Genomic DNA, 22,906 nt, shown 5'->3' with positions numbered 1-22,906 from the left:
ATATTTAAAAGCCTGCCTAAATAAAAATGTTTTTGCTTGCTGGTGAAAAAAAGCAGGAACGGGGCCAGCCCAGCCTCTGGTGGAAGGGAGCTCCAGAGAGTCTCTCTAGAGCACTGGTCCCCAAAGTGTGCGCTTTAAGGGATTTTGAACTTCAGCTCCCAGGATCCCAGAGTATTGGCCAACATGACTGAGGCTTCTGGGAGCTGAAGTCCTAAATCTCTTAAAAGGCACAGTTTGGGGACCACTGTTCTAGAGTCTCTAGTCCCGTGGTTCTCAACCTTTCTAATGCTGCGGCCCTTTAATACAGTTTATCATGTTGTGGACCCCCAACCATACAATTATTTTCACTGCTACATGCAAATATGTGTTTTCCGATGGTCTTACGCAACCCCTGTGAAAGGGTCATTCAACCCCCAAAGGAGTCCTGACCCACAGGTTGGGAACCACTGCTCTAGTCCAACACTCAAACCACTACACCACACTGGCTCTCCACAGAATACATAGTAGTGGTGTAATCTAGAGAGTAGCGTGAATGGACTACTGTGGCTTGGTTACCCCTGTCCAGGAAGACAGACCAGGAAATCAACCTAATTGCATTTTATGTAAATATTTATAAGCTAACTTTCTGTACCATGTCCACATATATCAGTGAACACAGTATGAGTACAAAATTAAAATGTTTGTTTTAGAAGTACAGTATACAAAAATCCAACAATACTATAAAATGTAATTCAGCCATAATACCGTAAATATTTAAATTTACACCTTTGATTTCAGATATATAAACAATTAAAAACTCCAGTTTTTTGTTTCCATTCTCTGCATGCATGAGAAAACTTGACTGAGAGAATGTTGATAACTTACTTGTTTTTGTCACTAGCTTTGACATCCAGAATGCACTGGTCTTTCCCTATAAGAACTGACATTTTCTTTAAACTGAACTTGTTATTTTTGCTGAATCCAAAGTCCCATCCGCACAGTGTCAGTCTTGTTACACTATCAAAAGCTGCACTGCTTGGAAGAATCTAAAAAAGAAAGGAAAATAATAGTAATACACTTACTACTTCTGATGGGCTTTGAAGGTGTTTTATTTTTTTAAAAAACAAAAAGGCAGAAAATAATTTCATCTCGTAGAGAATATCCTACCCTTTATCTTAATTGTTCTTCACCTTTCATTTATCACAGCATGAGCCTCCTCAGACAGTAGCAATAAATAATCCAGCCACTGCTAGAAAGCTCTGAATTATTATGTTTAGGGGCAGTGAACAAGCTCTGTATTGTAATAGTTTTTTTTAATACCCCTTTAGCTTGTCTTTTATGTCTTTCTTGTGGTATGCAGAAGACTACAATGTACTTATTTTATTAGAAGTATGATTCTGAACAAAAGAATATCAAACTGACGATGTAACTTATTTCACCAACTTGATGAAAAGGCAGGAATTCATGGTGATGACAGTTTCAAAGACATCTAAATAACGCATGGCCTGGGGAGCCTGAAATTCAGCACAGCTCCTACAATGCTTTGACTGAATTGCTATCATTTGGTTACTTCTAAATTTTGAGTTAAAAATAACCTACCTTGTAGCAATGTAGTGACGATCCAGAAAGGAAATGCTCTTCCCCCTCCCACACTCAACAAGCTTCTGTACTGTATATTGTAAATTGTGTTGTAAATATAACAATGGTGGGAAAATGTATGAATGCTATAGAGCTTGTACAGATTTCACTAAAGGATATTCGGCAGTGTCAATAAAAATCTGACAATGCTGCAGGGCTTACATAGACTTTTAACAATACCATCTAATTTTGCAAACATTTCAAGCCTAGGCCAGAGAACAAAAGGCTTAAGGCATGCTTGAGATGGAACTAGTAGAGTGTCTTTGGCTTAATATTTTATAGTGACATTTTATTCCTATTAAGCAGCACAATTGTTCCTTTCATCATGAACTCCATTTTTTCACGCTGCATCCGAGAAGAACATTTCAAGCAGAATGCTCAGGTTACTGTTCTCTTTTAATATCCAGTAAGACCAGCACAATTCTTTTAAACTTCATCTACTCAGCTTAATACTAGAAAGATTGAAGAAATGAAATGCCAAGGGGAAAGTAGGCAATGTGAACATTAAACCATATAATAGTGAAATAATTGTCCCCGGAGAAAAAGAAATGAAGAAGCAAATCCAAATGCTAATAAAGTCCATTTGAAATCCCTCTGAGAGTCATCTTTGTGCATGCTGCCATATTTCCTCAATGCATTACATTATTCAAGTGCTAGAAATAAGAATTCTCCTGAAGGAAGTTGATTCCCCATGCTCATTCCTCCATCAAGATTGAAAAGTGTATACACACACACACACACACACACACACGTAGATTGGTGGTTAGATGAGCTGGCTATTTGAAAGAAAATCTCTTAAATGCTATGCCAGTACCTGTGGGAAGATCATTATTCGTTCTTGTTGTGTGTCTTCAAACTGTTTCTGACTTATGGCAACCCTAAGATGAACCTATCATAGGTTTTGTTTGGCAAGATTTGTTTAGAGGGAGTTTGCCTTGACTTCTTCTGAGGCTGCAACAGTGTGACTTGCCCAAAGTCACTCAATGGGTTTCCATGTCTGAATCTCCAGAGTCCTAGTCCAATTCTCAAACCAATATACCATGCTGTCTCTCAAGATCATTATGCCTGACTAGTAATAAGTAGTTAGTGATTGTGGTTGTGTTGAATACACATGTTTGCAACAGTACTTAACTGAATGTTGTATGTGGGCTCCAAAAAAAACAAAATATACAGCAGTGGTGTGAAAACTTGGACACTCTTGAAGAACAACGCTTGTAACCTTACTTTCAACTATGGACACAATACAACCTGTGTTGGTGGAGAAACCTATATCAATTAAATCATGAATCATTTGAATTTGGGTTAAGAATGCCCTTGAAGTCAGTGCACATCACACAGGAAGATCTTTCTGTCCAGCTTGTTAACAGGCTTGTTGCCTATTTTGGACCATCTCAAATTTTTGAGCTGTTTTGAAAGGACACTGCAATTAACAGCTCAATGAATATCTCCATTCAGATAGTGTAGTAGTTAGTATATTAGCTTAAATTGATTTTTTTAAATCAATTTTTAATAATACAATATATCTCTCTTCCTCAAGAGACATAATCCTATAGGGTGACCACAACAGTTTCTTTTTCCAAACTAGGATTGAAACCCAGCTGGAATCAGAAAGCTTGGAGATAACCTTAAACCATTTGACCAAGGATATGGCCCAAGAAAGGGAAGTTAGTAACCAGCTGGCACTTGTTTGTATCTTCGAAGTTGATGTTAGGTATTTTCAGGAACACTCAGATTATACCCTCTTAAAAAGATGGTATAGCTCCTCACTCAAGGACAAATGTACAGCCCTTCAGTCTCATCGGATAGCCTCTTCCTATTAGAGTTAATAGGCCAGAAAGAACAAGGTTCAAGGAAACAGATGTAATCAAGAACTCTGTCCATATTCTCAATCCTGAAAATCATCTGATAAATTTTTACCATTTAATACTCTGACCATCATTACTAATGGAATCACATTAGTGACTTTGTTTTCAAAGTTTTTTTACAAATATTGTTGAAGGCTTCACAATTATTTCAGTAGGCTAGATAGTGACCAGCTGTATACCACTTAATAGTTTCATGCCTACAAATCACTGGCAAGTTTCTTTCATGAGTGTTGTGCTCCATACGTAATTTTAAGCATCCCTTCTATTGGGCCATGAAGTGGCTGCTCAGTTATCCTGGATTTGAGAGTTGTTTGCCCAACTGAAGGAAGATTTTACTGTGCAGGTGTGAAATACTGGTTTGCAATAAAAAACTTGACACTGGCTAGTATTTTAAAAGTCAACAATGTGAAAATAAATACAAAGAACATTTTCTCTTTTTAAGATGAAGGGAAAAACCAAAGCCATAATTATGTTTGTGTGTTGTGTTCACCTTTTTAAAATGGCCTGAATACCACAGCTAAAACATTTGTTGTTGTTCCATTACTCTGGTGACACTCATCCAAATTTCCTGACTGCTTCTGGACTGTTTGTCATCTCAACTAACAATCACATCATTTTTTCCCGTCTGGCCTAAGAAATAATTGCAAAGCCTTTTGACACAGTTCTTGAGCCAAGTAAGCATAGCTACTGAATGCCAAATAAATAGGCATTACAATGAAAGTTTCTAGGGAAAATTATTTCCAGGGCTGTAGCTGTGTTAGCTTGATGCAGTAAAAGCAACAAATAATCTTGTGACACTTTAAAGAGTAACAAATTTTATTTGGCATGGAGCTTTCATGGAGTAGAGTGCAGTCCATGAAATAAAATATGCCAAATAAAATTCTTGAGTCTCTCAAGTGCAACAAGATTCCTTGTTATTCAGGAAAAATTTATTCCAAAATCTCTTCAATAACTGTACAATTCTGTGCATAAGGCAGAAACATGAGGTATTTTGATGGTTTGAAACTTTTCTGAAAATGTCTGGGGATAACATTTGAATGAAAATGTTACTTGGGTGTAAAGCAATAATTGGGAAGTATCACTGTGACAAAAATCTTCAAGAAGAAGGTTGGTCTTTTAAAACAAAGGATACAAAATGTGAATTCTACAGTGTCCTTTGTCAACAATATGACACCCACGTTTATACTTCTTGGTTTCTCTTGAATAACGTTCTTCATTTTATGACTAAAAGCTCACTCATAGGGCTACCCAACAATGATGATTATAGTTTAAGGATTAATCCACATGCAATATTAACAGCGATAAACTGAAGTAATCTTATAACTGTGAATCAATGGCCTAAATCCCACTGGTTTGTTCCAAACACATCAGTCCCATTGAAATAACTACTGAATTCAACATTGTACTAATAATAGGATTCAGACTAACTTGTGCATAAGTGTGTGGCTATTGTTTGTGCCCTGTATCATAAATGCCTTAATCTATGGTATTAAACCTAAAAGTCAGAATGGGACCAAAACCATAGCTGTCATTGCTGGACCTGCCATGTGACTGGGTACCAAAATAGTACAGCATGAAGGAGGCATTATCACATTAAAGGAAAAAAGTAGCATTATTCCCAACTTAAGCCTTTGCTATTATCACTTTATGACTGACATTAGCACTAAGGCATTTAAAAATATTTTCATCATATTATTCTCCTTTATATATTAAAGGATTTTCAATTTCTATTGCAAATGCCACACAAAAGATGTTATTATCCAAAGGGGGAGAGGGAATCCACCAAGCCTCTGTATCTCTCCTATATTTAATGTGCATGGGTTTAAAGCAACAGACCAAAGATGAATAATCTTTTCTTTCTTCTTCTTCTTTTTTTGCAGTAATGCCAACTGTCATGGTCCAGCAAAGCGTGAAATCTGCCTTAGCAGCTAGCAACCATAAAGATCTAGGTGCTCAGCTGCAATATTTTCTTTCCTTTTAGAAACAAGTTTCACAAAGTTGTACATAGTGTGGTGCATGCTATTAAAATATTTCACTATTTATCACTGCCAATTAATAATATTCACTACAATATTAAAGCAATATATTGAGCAAATGAACTCAAGCTTTATATCAACCCAACTGCACTCTGAGTAATCATTTTTTTCCATTTTATGAACTTCACACAAAACATTCCTAAGTATAATGGTGTTCACTGAGTCTCATTTAAGAAACTGATACATTCAATTTTTTTTAATTGACATATGAGGTTAGTGCCTTTATCTGACATACATACACCTTTAAAATTATTTAATGTTGGTGGAAACACAGATGTAATATGCTTCCCTTTTATTATTAAAAAATCAACAAACTATGCAGGATGGATCTGAACAATTTCAACCTAACCTCAGAGAATCAGTGTGACATCTCAGCCGCACTATGGCCTCTTTCAACTGCCCTAGCAGGAGTATGGAGTCTTAATGTAGTTTTAAATATGATTTACATTCACTCCAAGGCCCTTTTACACTACATGGACTACATAAAAGGCCTAATGTAACTATGAATCAGACTTCATAATTTAAAAGTTATTTAAGGCCTGCCTTCTACCCCATTTAAGCTGTGTGCTCTGGCTTAAAGTGAATGTAAATGTCCCCTTTCAGAAGAGATAGATTTCCCTTCACATTGTACATCTATATATGTCTATAAAGTACAAAGAGGTGGATGGGTTGTTCACTAATAATTCCTGAATTCACAACTGATTTATAATCCATTACAACAGATATATTTATCATTATCCTGTTGTGTCTTATTACCATGTGCTTTTCCCATTTCACTTCAAGAATGCTTACCATATTTCTAGAAGTAGCAAATATTATTTATTATATTTATTAAGTATGTCCTAGATGGAGGTTTGCATGCATACTTTTTTTTTTAAATGACAGATTCACATTTTGCATTTACACATTTGGTCATCTAAAAACAATAACACCCTAAATACACTGTAGTGTAAGAGGTTGGTGCATCTATGAAAGGGATTAAAAGTGTCATGGCCACTGTGTAAAACTAGACCTTCATAATAATGTCACACTTAATGCAAAATGACTTGGTTAAATGCAAAGGCAGCCTATACAAATCTTGGAACAACCATAACTAAATGAAAACAGCAATGGGCAAGTAAGCTCATCTACTCATTTGGGTAATTTTACTCTTGCTCACTTTTTTATATACATGATTCCCCCCTCCCCACTGCATCCCAGCTGAAACCAGTTTTTGGTTGTTCCTTTTCCCAAGGGTCTATCTATAGTCCTTTTTAAAAAAAAAACAAAAAACACACAACTGTACTAGGCAACAATAAAGGAGAGAGAAACATTTTCTAAAAAGGATACTTGATACAAACATGTCTTCAGAAGTGACAACTCTGTTAGAATTCCCATGTGGGAAAGGGGTTTAACTCAGCCAAAGAAGTGCATTTTACTCCCATCAATATCAGTTTTTTTTTTAAAGGATTTTTAAAAAAAAGACTCACAATATAGTGAAGAACACAACATTCTCTTAATGATCCTTGTAACCAAGAATAAGGAACTCACTCCACAGTGAGAATTCTAAAATAAGAAAGATTTGGGTGAATGCCTAATTGCAAGTCCAAAGGTGGTACGTCCCTCACTGGCCCTAAGCCAGTTTCCCAGATTCTGTACAGATGAAGTTGATTCAGGTGAAATAAAAAAGCCTTCCTTACACTCATGCATTTATTTCACTTATGGGGCAAACATAAGTTTTAGTGGGGAGGACATTCCAACTGGAAAAATGGGGGGGGGGGGGAGGGAGGGAGGGTGACGTGGGGAAAACCACATATGTTTTTACCTTCAGAAAGCACACAAATACCCCTCCAGAAACACACACACACACATAGTAAATCCAATCATGTATTTCCCAATATTCTGTTTACTTTGGTTTCATGGTGTAACTGTATTTGACAGTGTGAATCCATACATTTGTAATATAACTGAAGAAAGGTACATTAGTAAATAGGAAACTTAAGGCCCTATACAGACCGGCAGAAAGCAGTGGCCTGTGGATGGAGTCAGGATGCAGTGCCCTTATGCTGGATGCCCTAACTCCGCCCCCATGGGGCCATTTTGGCATGCGCCAGACCATATGATGCAGTGCCAAAGAGGCATCATAAAGCTGCACCGCCACAGCTATGGCACCTCTTGGAGCGCGCAAAAAAGGATCTGCATTTTGAGACTCTTTTTTGCGCTCTCCAGAGGCTGGATCGGAGCTGTGGCGTGAAGTTGCTTGATCTGGCCAGGAAAGGGGTGGTTGCATGCCACCCCTTTGGGGTAATCTGTAAAGGCCACATTTACCCCCCTCTACTAATGTTCTCTGGTTCTCTCCCATTCACAGATACACCATGCTGAACCAGTAAGTGGTTGCTTCTCTTCTGGCAAGTGTTTCTCCAAGCAAGAAATGGCATTTGCCTAACACTGCTACACTAGTATAAGACTATATTTGGAAATACTACAGATATTAATTTTAAAAGGGTTCATTCAATGCAAGGGGGAGGAAAAAAAACCATACCTCAGAGATCTGGGGTGAGCACGTCTCCTGTGTCCACCCTCCTGCACTGCACTCCCAAGAATATGTACACCGATTTCCACACCAGCCACAGTTCATGAAGGAAGGTGACAGAAGGCATTGACTGCAGGTACTGAAGTGAGAACATCCTGGTCCAGTTAATGGGATCTTGGTTATCTAATGGAACAAATATAATTCCAAAAGTGAGTGAGTGAGAAAACACTTTTCACAAATCAGTGATACCAGTAACACCTTCAAGCTTCTCTTACAATAACATAGCTAGCTACCTTTTATGGCACCATATCCTTTGATGAACACAGAAAACATGAACGGAATGTCCTATGAAAGGTCCACTGAGGGCTATCTAAAAGAGATTATATTCCAGAGGACTTTTGCAGGAGGCCACAGTAAGTTGTTTAAAAATTAGCTATTTGATTATCCTTCTACAAGGGCTATACATTCTACAGATCTCCCTTATCTGAAATGCTTAGGATTAGAAGTGTTATGGATTTCAGTTTTGTTTTGTTTTTTGATTTTGGAATGCCTATATTTACATATACATACATCATGAGATATCTTGGAGATGGGACCTAAGTTTAAATACAACATTTATCTGTCTTTCATTTGTACCTCATACATATAGCCTGAAGGTTCCTTGTTGTTGTTAGCTGCCTTTGAGTCAGCTTTGACTCAGGGCAGCCCTGTAAATGAGATATCTCCATGTTTTCCTACTTTCAACTTCTTTGCTCAGGTCCTGCAGGTTCAGGACCATGGCCTCCTTGACTGAGTCTATCCATTTGGCATCCAAGTGGTCTTTGAAAAGTTGCATTCAAGCTTTTGGTTTCCCCCTTTTCTTTTGTTTCTCTCCTTTCCTTTACTGCTTGAAACATTTTTTTCTGTTATAAATTGTATCTTCTCTTTCCTTTTGGCCACGATAATGTCTTTCTGCATTTTATTATGTCCTTGGCTTCTGACCATAGTTCTTTTGGTTCTCTGTCCATTATGCTTAACATAACAAATCTGCTTATTTATCACATTATCTGTAAATTCTGTTGAAATGTTCTTCAGATCGTGTTTTGGTATGATGACTGCTTTTGTGTTCTTCTTCAGCTCAAGACCTGTAGTACAGTCAGCACCTGGTCTAGTTTTGGCTGCAAGAATAGAACTTCTCCATTTTATGCTTCCAGCTATGTAGGCTATCAGATTTTTGTACTGGACATCTTGTGATGTTTGTGGGTATAATCTTCCCTCTGGCTGTATGAAGAAGGCATTTGTGATGAGTAGATTGTTTGTCTCACAGAATTCTATCAGTCATTCTCCTGCTTTATTTCTTGTTTAGAGTCAAAATCTTATTAATTTTTAAATCATCTTTGCTTCCTACTTTAGCATTCTAATCACCTATCATTATCAAGCAATCCTGTTTTGGTGTGTTGTCATACTGGATTCCATCATTTTTTATTCGTCTTCCACATCTGTGGTTTGTGTATATACTTGAATTATGACAATATTTTAAAGTTTTCCCTGAAGGTAATTTTACACATATTTTTAATAATTTTGTGCATGAAACAAAGTGCGTGTATACTAAATCATTAGAAAGCAAAGGTGTCACTAACTCAGGTACCCATAAAAACAGTTTTCGATTTTGGAGTATTTTGGATTTCAGAATTCCAGATAAGGGAGACTGAACCTGTGAATCTGTATCATACCAAATATTTAATATGTTAACATTAGACATTCTATGGCCTGAATTTAAGTGTGCTAACTGAGGAGCAAGTCCCATTGTGGCTTAATACCAAATATCCATGCTTAGGATCCCAGCTTTTGTCAGTTAAATTTAAATAACATGTTATAATTTCAATTTACAATTTCTTTACATCCTGAGTAAAAGACCTGGATTGCATGCTATGCTTACAAAAGTTTTACATATCATGGGAATGGTGTCTTCTCCTCTCTATCTGCCTATCTACTGTGTAAACCTATGTATGTGTTCAAAATCAAATGAATATAGACCCAAATAACATGGTTAATATCCCAATTAAAAATTGAGAATTAACTGTACAACATCTAAATGCATACAATGTAAATACAGCTGGCCCTCGGTATCCATGGCCACGTGGCTGCGCCACCATTGGGGACAGTGGGACTTTGCTGCCCCACCCCACCCCACCCCCGAAGCCCACCTCACTGCAGCAGATGGCTCCTTCTCTTTCCTTCTTCTCCCCTGCCGCAGTTGCAGCCACCTTCCTCTTCCTCCTCCTCTTGCCCCCCATTGCAGCCACCTTCCTCTTCCTCCTCCTCTTGCCCCCCATTGCAGCCACTTTCCTCCTTCTTCTCTTCCTTCCTCTTTCCCCCGTTGCCACTGCCTTCCTCCTTCTCTTACCCCCCACCACAGCCTTCATCCTCCTCCTTTTCCTTCCACCTCCTCCTCTCCCCCCCTTTGTGGCCACCACAGCAGCCTCTCCCTCCCCCTCTTCTTTCCTCCTCTGCCCCCCCCCCCATGTGGGCTTGCTGTCTGTGGATGCTGGAATCCGCAGATGGCAAATCTGATGATATGGAGGGTGGACTGTAATGGTAAAGCTGAGGGATGCCTGGCAGTATCAAAGAAATAAAAGGAAGACACCAATTCCCTCCATACAAAGAGGTGTTTATCTGTACAAGTGTATCATCAAATCTTGACCTCAGCCCATTAGAACAGTAAAAAACCAAACCAAAAATAAAATAAAATAAGAAACATTTAGAGATATCTCTCCCCACTCCAAACATACTACATCTTTATCCTTCACCCTTAGAGGATCGTGCAAACAGTAGGAGACAGATATGAGTCTGATGACACCACTCCAGGCTTTGATGGGGGAGGGGGGAAGGAGATTTCCCTCAGTTGTCCCAGTCCCTATGGACGCTTGCTGTTATCACTGCTGTCACCACTGAACAGTGATATCACTCTTCAGGTTCAACCAAAGCATTTGCCCCAAGGCAAAAGCAAGTGGAAAATACTGCTTTAACTTCTCACTTTGCCCACTGCTTGAATGCTCAAAGTAATGTGAACTGTGAACAAAGAAAAGAACCATTAAAGGGTTCCATAAGTCAATATTGGGACCTTTATAAGTACTCAGTGATGCCCACCCTTGATGCTGTCTTAGGGTGAAACATAGCATTGCTTGAAAAGACACAATGGCTTCCTAATTTCCAAAAATCCAAAAATGGGAAGAGATAAAAACATTCTGAACTCATTGCATATGGAAACTACTGGATTGAAATCAAATGACTAGAATCAATGCTTTATATGAAAAAAAACCTTGCAAATAATATTTTTATTACACAGGGACTAAATGGCAGAGGGTGGCCACTTTGGCTGGAATTAATTCCATGTAAAGTCGGGGATAATGCTCAATTGACCATTAGCATCAATTAATTGATGCCTACGATATTCCTGAAAAGGTGAGACAAAACAATTGTCAAGAATTACTATTTATAATAACATCTCTGTGCGCCACTTTAATTTCCCTTTAGAAGGGCAAGACTTACTTAATACCATTTAAGCTTAGCATAAACCAACAAAGGGCAGGAAATGCTGAACACCATTCTTTTGCTTATTTCATTGTTAAGTTTTGTTTTCAATAGCTTCCACTGGAAAAAAATAAAATAAAAGGTGTCAGGCTTGTATTTACACTTCCTTTCTTTTGCTGGTTTGTGTTACAGTTCTCTTGTTCAAACAATTAGCAATATTCATTTACTTACTTCCTTAGAGGAAAAAACCCCAAAACAAAACCAAAGAACAAAACTTTGTGTGTGTGTTTTAAAGGAAACAAATAATAAACACAAGAGTCTAGGCAGAGTGCAAAAATAAGTTATTTAGAAATCAGAGAGTATCAAATAACCTGAACCAATATATTTTAATCATGGAGCAGTGAAGAAAATACTGGCCATTTTCTCAAGTTATACTTGTTTTAAATGTTTTAATATTATTACTGTTTAATTCTGTTTTAGTACTGGGAATGGGGGGTGGTGGTAGGTCTAGGGTTTGATTTTTTAACTCTATTGTAATTTGTTGTATTTTATTGTTGTAACTCGCCCGGATTCTTCGTGATTGGGCGGGCTAGAAATAAATCTATTATTATTATTATTATTATTATTATTATTAGTTTTTGCATTTTCACTTTTATATAAAAAATGAAAAATGTTTATGCAGACTAGAGCTATTTAAGAATGTGTTCCTTCTGTTAATTTCTCAGAATGTAATCTCTGTTTAGTGTTACTTGTGAACATATCCTTAGGCATAGTACATTGTGGTTCAAATCCTAATCCTATCCTCAGTTTCTGAGGACTTATTCTCATGGTGACCAAGTGTTGGCATCCCAGAAAAGCAAGCAAATTCGCTAATGATTATCACACAGAGAGTATAACAAAGGGTTAAAAGCACATTACTTAGGCAAGAAAGTGGGTCAAAGCTAATTTGGGTTTCAGACAGATGAGGACAAATCCCGTTGATAGCTTGGAAATAACGTTTTTGTGCATGCTCCAAACTGTCATTTCCACAAGTCCACACATGCTCCAGAGAGGGAAGAGAAAAGGACAGGAAAATACTCTTTGCCCCAGAAGCTGTTTTAGAGGAAGGAAGACTTTGTAAACTCCCATAAAACCACACAAACACACATACACACTAGAGAGAAAGAGCAGGTGGCTGGTCCATAAACCTGCCTGATTTTAGTGAGGGCTGAAACTCCTAGATGTCCTCCTTTTCCAGGACATATCCTCTATTTTTCCCTCCTGTACAGGAGGAATTCCAAAATGTCCTCTCTTCCTTCTCCCACCAGCTGTTCCCTTGGACTTAAGGTTTAGAGCAGGGGTTGGCAACCTGCGGCCCGCGGGCCGGATCCGGCCCACCAAGGCCTTCCTGCCAGCCCCTGCGCAGTCCTGCCGCCGATTTCCCCCATTTTCGCGCCGCTCAGGATGGCAAAGGTCACGCGAGACTTTGGCCGCCATTTTGAAAAACAAAATGGCGGCGCCCATTAGGAGGCCTGGTGCAGCTCCTGGAGCACTCCAACAGGGCTCCAGGGGCTGCAGCAGGCCTGCATCGGGCTCCACCTTGCCCTCTGCCCTCCTCCCTATGAATAGAAGAGCAGGGAAAGGAGGAGGAGGAAGAAGGAGGAGCCAGCTGGCCAGCAAGAGCAAGAGCAAGAGCAAGACAGAGAGAGGTTGGTTGCTTCTTTAGGGGAGGGGGGGTTAGCCTTCTATTCTGAATTGCATTTTAGTAGTTTCCATGCTAGTAACTTGTTAGTATTATTATTATTTACTTGTCCTTAGTGGTCTCTTTGCAAAAACTACTCTCAGCTCCTTGTGCTTCTCTGGGTTGAGACAGTGGTGCATGCTTTTCCCCTTCTATTCTGAATTGCATTTTAGTAGTAACTTGTTAGTATTATTATTATTTATTTACCCTTGGTGGTCTCTTTGCAAAAACTCCTTTCAGCTCCTTGTGCTTCTCTGGGTTGAGACAGCGGTGCATGCTTTCTCCCTTCTATTCTGAATTGCATTTTAGTAGTAACTTGTTAGTATTATTATTATTTATTTGCCCTTGGTGGTCTCTTTGCAAAAACTCCTCCAAGCTCCTTGTGCTTCTCTGGGTTGAGACAGCGGTGCATGCTTTCTCCCTTCTATTCTGAATTGCATTTTAGTAGTAACTTGTTAGTATTATTATTATTTATTTGCCCTTGGTGGTCTCTTTGCAAAAACTCCTTTCAGCTCCTTGTGCTTCTCTGGGTTGAGACAGTGGTGCATGCTTTTCCCCTTCTATTCTGAATTGCATTTTAGTAGTAACTTGTTAGTATTATTATTATTTATTTGCCCTTGGTGGTCTCTTTGCAAAAACTCCTTTCAGCTCCTTGTGCTTTTCTGGGTTGAGACAGTGGTGCATGCTTTCTCCCTTCTATTCTGAATTGCATTTTAGTAGTTTCCATGCTAGTAACCGTTATTATTATTATTATTATCACTCCGGGGGCGGAGCATGCGGCCCCGCCCCTGGAGGGTGGAAGCTCCACCCCCAGCATGTGGCCCCGCCCCCAGAGGGTGGAAGCTCCACCCCACTGCTTCGGCCCCCCAGTTGTCCGAGGGACAGCAACCCGGCCCCCGGCTCAAAAAGGTTGCCTACCCCTGGTTTAGAGGTTCCAGAGGAGGAGACCAGCCCTGCGAGGGAAAGAGGTGCGTGTGTAATGTGTATGTCCTTTTAAGAACAAGGCTGCCTCCCTCTCCTCAGCACAGCAAAGGAACCATGGAAAATCTGGGAACAGGGAGAATCCGGCACATGGTTTTCAGACTGCTGCAATTATGTGAAGAAAGGGAATTCGTGAATGAACTGGAAATGAAAACATGATATTTTTGCAAAAATGCTGATTCCCTGATTCAGCTCGCTTTCTGTTTGGATTCTAACCTGTTTGTGTGCAGTGTCATCTGAAAAGCAATTGCGAAATTGTCCCTAATGGCTGGGATGACTCTGCGTTGTAACCAGTTTAACCTTCCAATTTCCCCCTGTGAAAAGGTCCTGAAAACCTACTGTAAAATGAGCAAGCATCAAACATTTTCAGACTCATGTCTCTACCCATAAAACAGGGATACAGTGACCTACCTTCACTCTTAACCTTCACTCTTAGCCCTGTGAGTGAAGAGAATAATATGTTTAAAATGCACCTATACTGGCTGTTGTAAAATGGTCAATTTTCGGAGGAAATCTCTAAAAGTGTACATTACCAAGAAACATGATATATTAGAATTTTTTTACCTTCTTCCCAGTGATTGCCAGCACATAACCATCATTGTCAGGTAAATTCTCAATTATAACCTCCGGAGAAACAGGTTGAAAATCCAAGTGGAAATTAACATGTGGTGTTGTGCGTTCTGAACGGGAAATCACTATCTAAAAAAACAAAACAGTAAAAACAGTTTTAAAAAAAGAAACACAATGAAATAATATATACAGTGGGACTTTGGTATCTGCTGAGGTTGGTTCCAGAACCCTTTGTGGATATCAATATCTGTGAATGCTCAAGTCCCATTAAATACAATGGCACAGTAAAATTATGTTCCTTATATGGTTCCTTATATAAAATGGTAATATCAAGGTTTGCTTTTTGAAATTTATATTTAAAAAAAAAATTCAAGTTGTGGATGGTTGAATCTGTAGAGAATTCATGGATACGAAAGGCCAACTGTATTCTTATTACACAGTCCTTTTGATCTACCAATTATTGGTCCATTAGAAAAAGTATAATCACTGAACAGTTATAAATACACTAACAAAAGTCACAAACATTCTTCAAATATTCTGAAAGGCAAGAGAGGAAAAATTTTCTGGAGCTTTTTTTTTAAGTCTCTCACATTGGGAGCAAAAGAAAAGGCATTCAGATTGGCAGCAACCATGGTTATAAAAAACTACATCTATCTTAGCAGAAGCATTTTAATACTGCACTGACCATAGTTTGACACTGTAGAGTTAAAACCCACAATTAAAGTGCAGAATGTTAAGTGGGAAGCGACATCTCATACAGTTCAGATGTGTTCTTTTTGTAGCCAGGAGAGAGAATCAAAATGAATAAATTGCAAAGCTGCGTGAAAACACAGATTAATGCTGGTATTAGGGAGAGGTACATCCACAGCTGCAAATACCTTTATAGTGGATCATTAGCTGTGTTTTCTCTCAAATGCCCACTGCTATAAAATACCAAAGATTTTTTTAAATCATTCATTCATCATTATTGCCACATATTATTTTGTGACTAAGCAACACTATTAACCCTTATTGTATTTCTAGGATACATCCTCAGAACAATGCTAGAAGCATTTGGTTTTGTTACCATGATTCTATAAACTGCCCAGGATCACGATCTAATCTCATTCAAACTGGAATTCACACCAACATGGCACAGTAATCTGAGTGTTGGGCTACGACTCTGGAGACTAGGGTCCAACTCCCCGCTTGGCTATTAAACCCACTAGGTGTTCTTGGGCACGTCACATGCTCTCAAGCTCAAAGGAAGGCAATAGCAAACCTCCTTTGAAAAAATCTTGCCAAGAACACTCCATGATTGGGGTCGATGGTAAGTCAAAATGACTTGAAGGCACACAACAACAACAACAACAACAACATAGTGTGCCCTGGGAATGCACACTAAAGGACTGCATCCCTTTCTGCTGGTAAAATACTGTCAATACTCACTACCACTACCATTCTGAGAGCTCTCAAAGGTTCTGAGCAATACAGCTGGCCCTCTGCTTTTGCAGCTTTGACTTTTACGGATCTGATTATTCGTGGTTTTTATTAATATGCTCGCTCAAGAAATCTCTAAGTTCCTCAGTGCAATTCTATGGCCAAATTTTGCCAGATGTTGTGTTGGAAGACCTAGAGACTCCTAGAGAGAACACTTCACTGGCTGCCTATTAGTTTCCGGGCACAGTACAAGGTGTTGGTTATAACCTTTAAAGCCCTACATGGCTTGGGTCCAACCTATTTGAAGGATCGCCTGCTCCCATATAATCCACCCTGCACCCTCAGGTCCTCTGGGAGGAATCTATTGCAGCCTTTAAAAACCAAACTAACTGCTACCTCCCAGAGGGCCTTCTCTGTAATTGCTCCCAAACTATGCAATGGCCTGCTGGACGAGATCTGTCAAATTGCCAGCTTAGACAGCTTCAAAAAAGCTGTCAAGATGGATCTCTTCCAGCAGGCCTTTCCTGAATAAATGTGCCCGGCCACAGAATGACTGCCTCCCCCCTCCCATCGTGTATTAGCCCACCACTCTGTCCTCGTTGTATTTTTTTATTGTGTTTTTAACAGATATTTTAATCGTAACATGTTTAATCCTGTTTTAAGGGGAAGAATTTGGGACATAATTTTGTAAATGTGGATATTTTAATATGTTGTAAGCTGCTTTGATTGTTTCGTCACAGAAAAGCAGGATAAAAATAAAAGTATTATTATTATTGTTGTTGTTAAATCTGATCTCCTTTTTTGACAAAATTACCAGCTTGGGAGACAAAGGGAATGTTGTAGATATAATATATCACGATATCAGTAAGGCCTTTGACAAGATCCCCCATGATATTCTTGCAGACAAGCTGGCAAAATGTGGGCTAGATAATGCAACTGTTAGGTGGATTTGTAATTGGCTGACCGGCTGAACCCAAAGGCTCCTCTTCATCCTGGAGAGAAGTGACCAGTGGGGTGCCACAGGGTTCTGTACTGGGCCCAGTGCTATTCAACATCCTTATCAATGACTTGGTGAAAGAATAGTGGGCATGCTTATCAAATTTGCAGATGATATCAAATCAGGAGGAGGAGTTAATACCTCAGAGGAGAGGATCAAAATTCAAGATGACCTTAGTACAAAGCTGGGTCAAAGCTAACAAAATTATTTTCAGCACAGAGAAATGTAAGGTACTGCACTTAGGCAGAAAAAATGAAATGCACAGATATAGGATGGGGGACACCTGGCTCAATGAGACTACATGTGAAAGGGATCTAGGAGTACAAGTAGACCACAAGTTGAACCTGAGTCAACAGTGTAATGCAGCAGCTAAAAAGGCCAATGCGATTTTAGGCTGCACCAATAGAAGTATAGTGTCTAGATCAAGGGAAGTAACACTGCCACTCTATTCTGCTTTGGTCGGGTCCCACCTGGAATACTGTGTCTAGTTCTGGGCATCACAATTCAAAAAGGATGTTGACAAGTTGGAACGTGTCCAGAAGAGGACAACCCAAATGGTGAAGGATCTGGAAACCATACCTTATGAGGAAAGAGTTAGGGAGCTGGGTATGTTTAGCTTGGAGAGGAGATGGTTAAGACGTGATATGATAGCCCTGTTTAAGTATTTGCAGGGGTGTCACGTTGAGGATGCAGCAAGCATGTTTTCTGCTGCTCCAGAGACTAGAACACAGAACAATGGAAGCAATCTACAAGAAAAGAAATTCCGCCTCAATATTAGGAGGAACTTCTTGACAGTAAGAGCTGTTCAACAGTGAAACACACTCCCTTGGAATGTGGTGGATCTCCTTTGAAAGTCTTTCAACAAAAGTTGAATGGCCAACTGTCGGGGATGCTTTGATTGTGACTTCCTGCATGGCAGGGGTTGGACTGGATGGCCCTTGTGGTCTTTTCCAACTCTGTGACTCTATAAGATATTATCAGATACAGATAAACTAGCAGAGTGGTGAAAGAGTGGAGATTCAAAGTACTGTCAGCAAAGATGATACAAATAAGACCATGCCAAGTTGCTGACCAGATAGTACAGATTTATTCCCTTTTCCTCACAGTAAATTCTATAGGCTAGAGTTTTGGCCAAGCAATATGTACCAACTCTTTTCTGATTAAATGGCCGAATTAGATTTATAATGGTGGTGATAGATGCATTTTGGCACCAAGATATAATCAGAGACAAATGTGAAGTGGCTTTCCACAGCAGCTCAGAATATTTCAGTAACTGCAGTCTATGGAGATGGCAACTACTGAAAACACAAGATCAAGAGATTAATGTCCCATTTATACTGGAAGTGAGTAATCAGCTTGAAGTGCATGGCTGCCAGATAGATTCTTTGCAGCATTTTTTATTAATATCAGTTTCATTACTCAATGTTCTTAACATATAGTCAGAAGTATCAACTATCAGGTAAACTAGCAATAGCAAGTATATTTCTATACCACTTACTGATGTACTAAGCGGTTTACAAAGTGTGAATATTAAGCCTACACTTGTTTCAATAAAAATGCAAGCAGTAACTATTTACCACAGCTGGGATTGGCACTGGCAACACTTAAAACTGTTATTCTATGTGTATCATTTGTAGATATTTTCTACAAAAACAAGAGACCTGCTTGAAATTAAACCAAGTTTTGCCTTGTTGATTCTCTAGCAGGTGTAAGTCATTATCCAGAACAGATATACCCAAAGTCTATGTTTCACAGCATATTCTTGTAAAAAGGGCATATACACAGCTCCCTTAAAATACTGTATGCCATTCTAATCCATTGACTATAACATCTACTCTGAACACTTTAACCTATACCAGTTGGGGGAAAAATGTCAGAACTAAGCTTTTCCCCCCAACTCATTTGGTTCCAAGTATTGATTCCATTTAAATGTCTCCACAAAATATACTCCCAACCTATCTATCGCTCAGAACCCCTTGACATCCAGGGAATTAAACTTATCTCATCTGAATTTGCTCACGTTATCTTCAAAGCTCATTTGACTGGCTGAAACCATTCAAATGATGTAAGAAGACCTATACTATAGCATTCTATAAAACGTAAAATGGCAATTATGTTATTGACATGCACAAAGCTCCACTATCTTTAATGTAGTTATTGTCTATGGAAGGTGTACTTGTACAGACTCTTTCAATTCTGCCCCTGTATGAACAAATATTCTTCAAAGCCTGTATGTCACAATTCTTACAGCTGTGGTTGTTCTTGATTTTTATTTCATATCTCAGAACTGGAGTCTGTAAAAGTATATTATGCTCCCTTGGAGAGCAAGCATCAATCAAAACAAGGCATAAAGTGAAAACATTGATTATAACATTTTTAAACTTGCTAGGTTTTGGTCCCCACTGAAGGACTATCCATACGGGCTGCTATACTGAAGGCTCTCAGGTACTTTAGTGCTAAATCAAGAATCAGGTGTGATGTTGCTGCACATTTGCTTCTAGGCTGGACAGCAGTCCATACAGTCCTCCTCATAAACCATTTATGCAACCTGGAGAACTACTTCAAAAAGTTTTGGAGCAATTGCCCCAACAGGTTTCCCATAACAAAATACTGGAATATTGAGGAATACTTCCCAAAAATCCACCTCTGAGATGGAGCGAACCTAGGCAACATTGACAATTTTAACATGGATATGTTTCACAACCTAACATGAACCTTCTTGGAAAAGTAGCATAAAAGATACAATGACTACTTTTCTATACAACATAGAATTGAAAAGCTGTTACAAACAGTTTCATAACCATTTTGTTGAACACAGCATTACTGTAACCAACAGTTTTGGGGGGGGAGTATGTGTTTTTTGCATCTTGGATATGGAAGAATGTCTAGCAAGTGTGCATTATCTAATGATGAGGTGTATTCCTGGGAAAAGATTAACTTACAATATATTGCCTTTGATTTGGAAAGCTTACAATGACATATAGAGGTGAATGCCATTGCACTCGTGTACAACAAACAGCAAGTTAGTTAATTTTTGCATTATTATGACAGGAAAATATTTAATGTCTGCATTACAAAATTACCCAGAAAATTGTCATTCTATTGCTTTGAATATACAAACAGGTAAAAACCTGATTTTTTAAAAAGAAGACAGAACTGTCTCTTTCCACTGATAAGGTGACCAAAGCAAGTCTGTACAAGTAGGATGAAATGTAAAAATGAAGACTTCCAAACTAAACCTTCTGCTATGGTTCTAAGACAGGGTTCGGCAACCTACGGCCCATGGGCCGGATACGGCCCGGCGAGGCCTTGGGACCGGCCCCAGCCCAGTCCTGCCGCCCATTGCCACCCCTGCGACAGCTTCCGCTCCGCGCACCATTTTGAGTTTGGCCCCCCAGTTGTCTGAGGGACAGCAACCCGGCCCCGGCTCAAAAAGTTTGCCTACCCCAATCTAAGACATTATCGTCATCCTCTAAAAATGACTGGGAGGTAATAGGCAGCTGAAATGGGCTATAATATCTCATTCCTACGACACTTACTAGTCATTAAGTATTGCTTGAATAGTTTTTGTTGGAAAAGTTTTTATTTTTTTTTATTTTTTTTTTTTTTTTTTTTTTTTTTTTTTTTTTTTTTGCTACGTTGCTTTTGGAATTGCCTGAATATTATATTGTGGAAGTCCTTGGGGATTCTACATTGAGTCTATCGTGATGGACACTTTAAAGGAAGTTCAAATGCTTTTGTAGCACTTTAGGCCAAGCATAAGAGACTGACTGGGTTGAGAGCTGTGAACTCAAAGAGATGCAGGTGTAGCCATTATAGCTGAAAAGACCAGCCCTTCGGGCATTGTAATTCCAATAAGGTAAGGTGCCCTATGTCCTACAGCCATGGAATCTATAGTGCACAATCCCCTCATAATTCTGTAATACATTTGGAGATTTCTGCTAATCCAGTCAACAAACCTGGGATAGATATTGGATTATCCATGCATAACGATAGTGGATAAATAAGAGAGCAAGGATGAGTGCCATGGGCACACACTCATTCCATGCACCTCCTCTTCTATTTCCCACTTACAATTTGGGAGCATTTGAACCAAGAGTAAAACAGCAGCCTCAATTCAACATCCCCTCAGCATAGTGCAAAGATCTGCATTTGGACCTTGCACTATGCTGACCTTTATACAACTTCCTCAACTTACTTTAAATAATGATAATAACAACAACAATAATAATAATAGTAATAATAATATCCCGTGCCTTCCTCCCAGTACAGGGACTCAAGGAAGCTAACAAAATTTAAAACAGCCCAAATTAAAACAATACAAAGCATTAAAAATACAAAGTTTGAAAAACAATTAAACAATTTCAAAAAGTTTAAAACATTACGTATTCAAAACTCTTTATAAAACTCTTACAGCACCCATGTCAGTGTGAGAAAGCCTGGTGGCATAAAAATGTTTTAATCTGCCACTGAAAGCAAAGCAGTGATGAAGCCAGTTCCAGAGCCTGGGGAGCAGCCACCGAGAAGGCCACCTCACTTGTTCCCACCAAATGTGCCTGAGAAGGTGAGACAGTGAAGTGGGTCTCTCTGGATGATCTCAGTATTCTAGTCGGTTTGTAAAGGGAGATACAGTCCTTCAAACAGCCTGGACCCCAAGCCCTGAAGCCACTTCACACAGACATTTCCAGCTTCAATGTAAGCAAGCAGGATTGGAGAAGGTCTGACTACCCTGACATAGCTCGACACGCAATGATAACACTAACAATGATATCCTCAGGGGTCTTGTGGAGATCGCAGCACTTCTGTAATAATGGTGTGTTTGGCTTGGGGGACAGGATTATCAGACATTTCTCCCATCCTGCCACTTCACATTGAAAGACAGAATGCCTGTATGAGGTGGCTTTAGGCCTTTAAAGTACGTCTGGGGCGGGGGCGCTTTGGGCACTGCATGGAGTGTATGGGAATATCAACCCCCACAGTGCCCTCAAAATTTGCATCCCCATGTATAAGCAACCTGTAAGCGTGCAGATATTCCTACCTGATTATGGCAAGTGTTAATTAACAAACCAAAATAATAAACCAAAATCTGGATTATGAAGTGTGGATCAATGTCTGGACATCATTAGTTAGGCTATGACCAGATTTATTTTGGCGGGTTACAAACCGCCAAAAAATACGTATGGAATACGTATTAGGGTTAGGAAGGGGTGGTGCTTCCGCACCCCCCTAACCCTAGTACGTATTCCATACGTACAACATGGCGGCGCCCCTTCCACATGGCGTCCACCATGTTTACGTATTGGACACTGTGCGTCCGCATGTGTCGCGGCGTCTATGACGTCGCGAGTCCGCCCCTGGCGCCTCGTGACATCATAGAGGCGCCGCTTAAAGAAGCTCCATTTTGGAGCTTCTTTTTTGCTCGGCAAGGGAGCTGCGCGGTGTGGCTGCGGCGGCTCCCTTACAGAGCAAACAGCGGCGGCAGACCGCCTCAAAGTGGCGGTCTATAACCCGCCTATGATAACTTTGTGACAGTTTAACTACCTGATCATAGGGAGTTTAAAATTAAATTGTCAATTTCAGCATAAACCAGCATGGATTCTGAAACTCCAATGGACTCTGTCCAGCTTTTACCCATTGGAAATTCATGTTTATATCCATAACATTGTTAGTTGTGAC

General features: G+C 39.4%; 1 protein-coding gene across 4 annotated transcripts in view; it reads right to left on the bottom strand.

Annotated features, from left to right (window-relative positions):
- LOC149312284 (hepatocyte growth factor receptor-like) overlaps positions 1-22,906 on the bottom strand; it is a 123,792-nt gene that overhangs the window by 46,774 nt on the left and 54,112 nt on the right. For all 4 annotated transcript variants that reach the window (XM_089524332.1, XM_089524336.1, XM_089524335.1 and 1 more), the window contains exons 4-6: positions 14,809-14,943; positions 8,040-8,213; positions 865-1,025 (exon numbers count right to left, since the gene is read on the bottom strand). In XM_089524332.1, the coding sequence (XP_089380458.1) occupies positions 865-1,025; positions 8,040-8,213; positions 14,809-14,943 (470 nt within the window). The remainder of the gene's footprint in view (positions 1-864; positions 1,026-8,039; positions 8,214-14,808; positions 14,944-22,906) is intronic.

Source organism: Sceloporus occidentalis, unplaced genomic scaffold, assembly GCF_023333645.1.
Source record: "Sceloporus occidentalis isolate IW3139 unplaced genomic scaffold, rSceOcc1.0.p SCAF_5, whole genome shotgun sequence".
Classification (NCBI taxonomy): Eukaryota; Metazoa; Chordata; class Lepidosauria; order Squamata; family Phrynosomatidae; genus Sceloporus; species Sceloporus occidentalis.
Note: the sequence above shows the minus strand (reverse complement) of the source record. Positions and strands in the feature narration are given on the sequence as shown.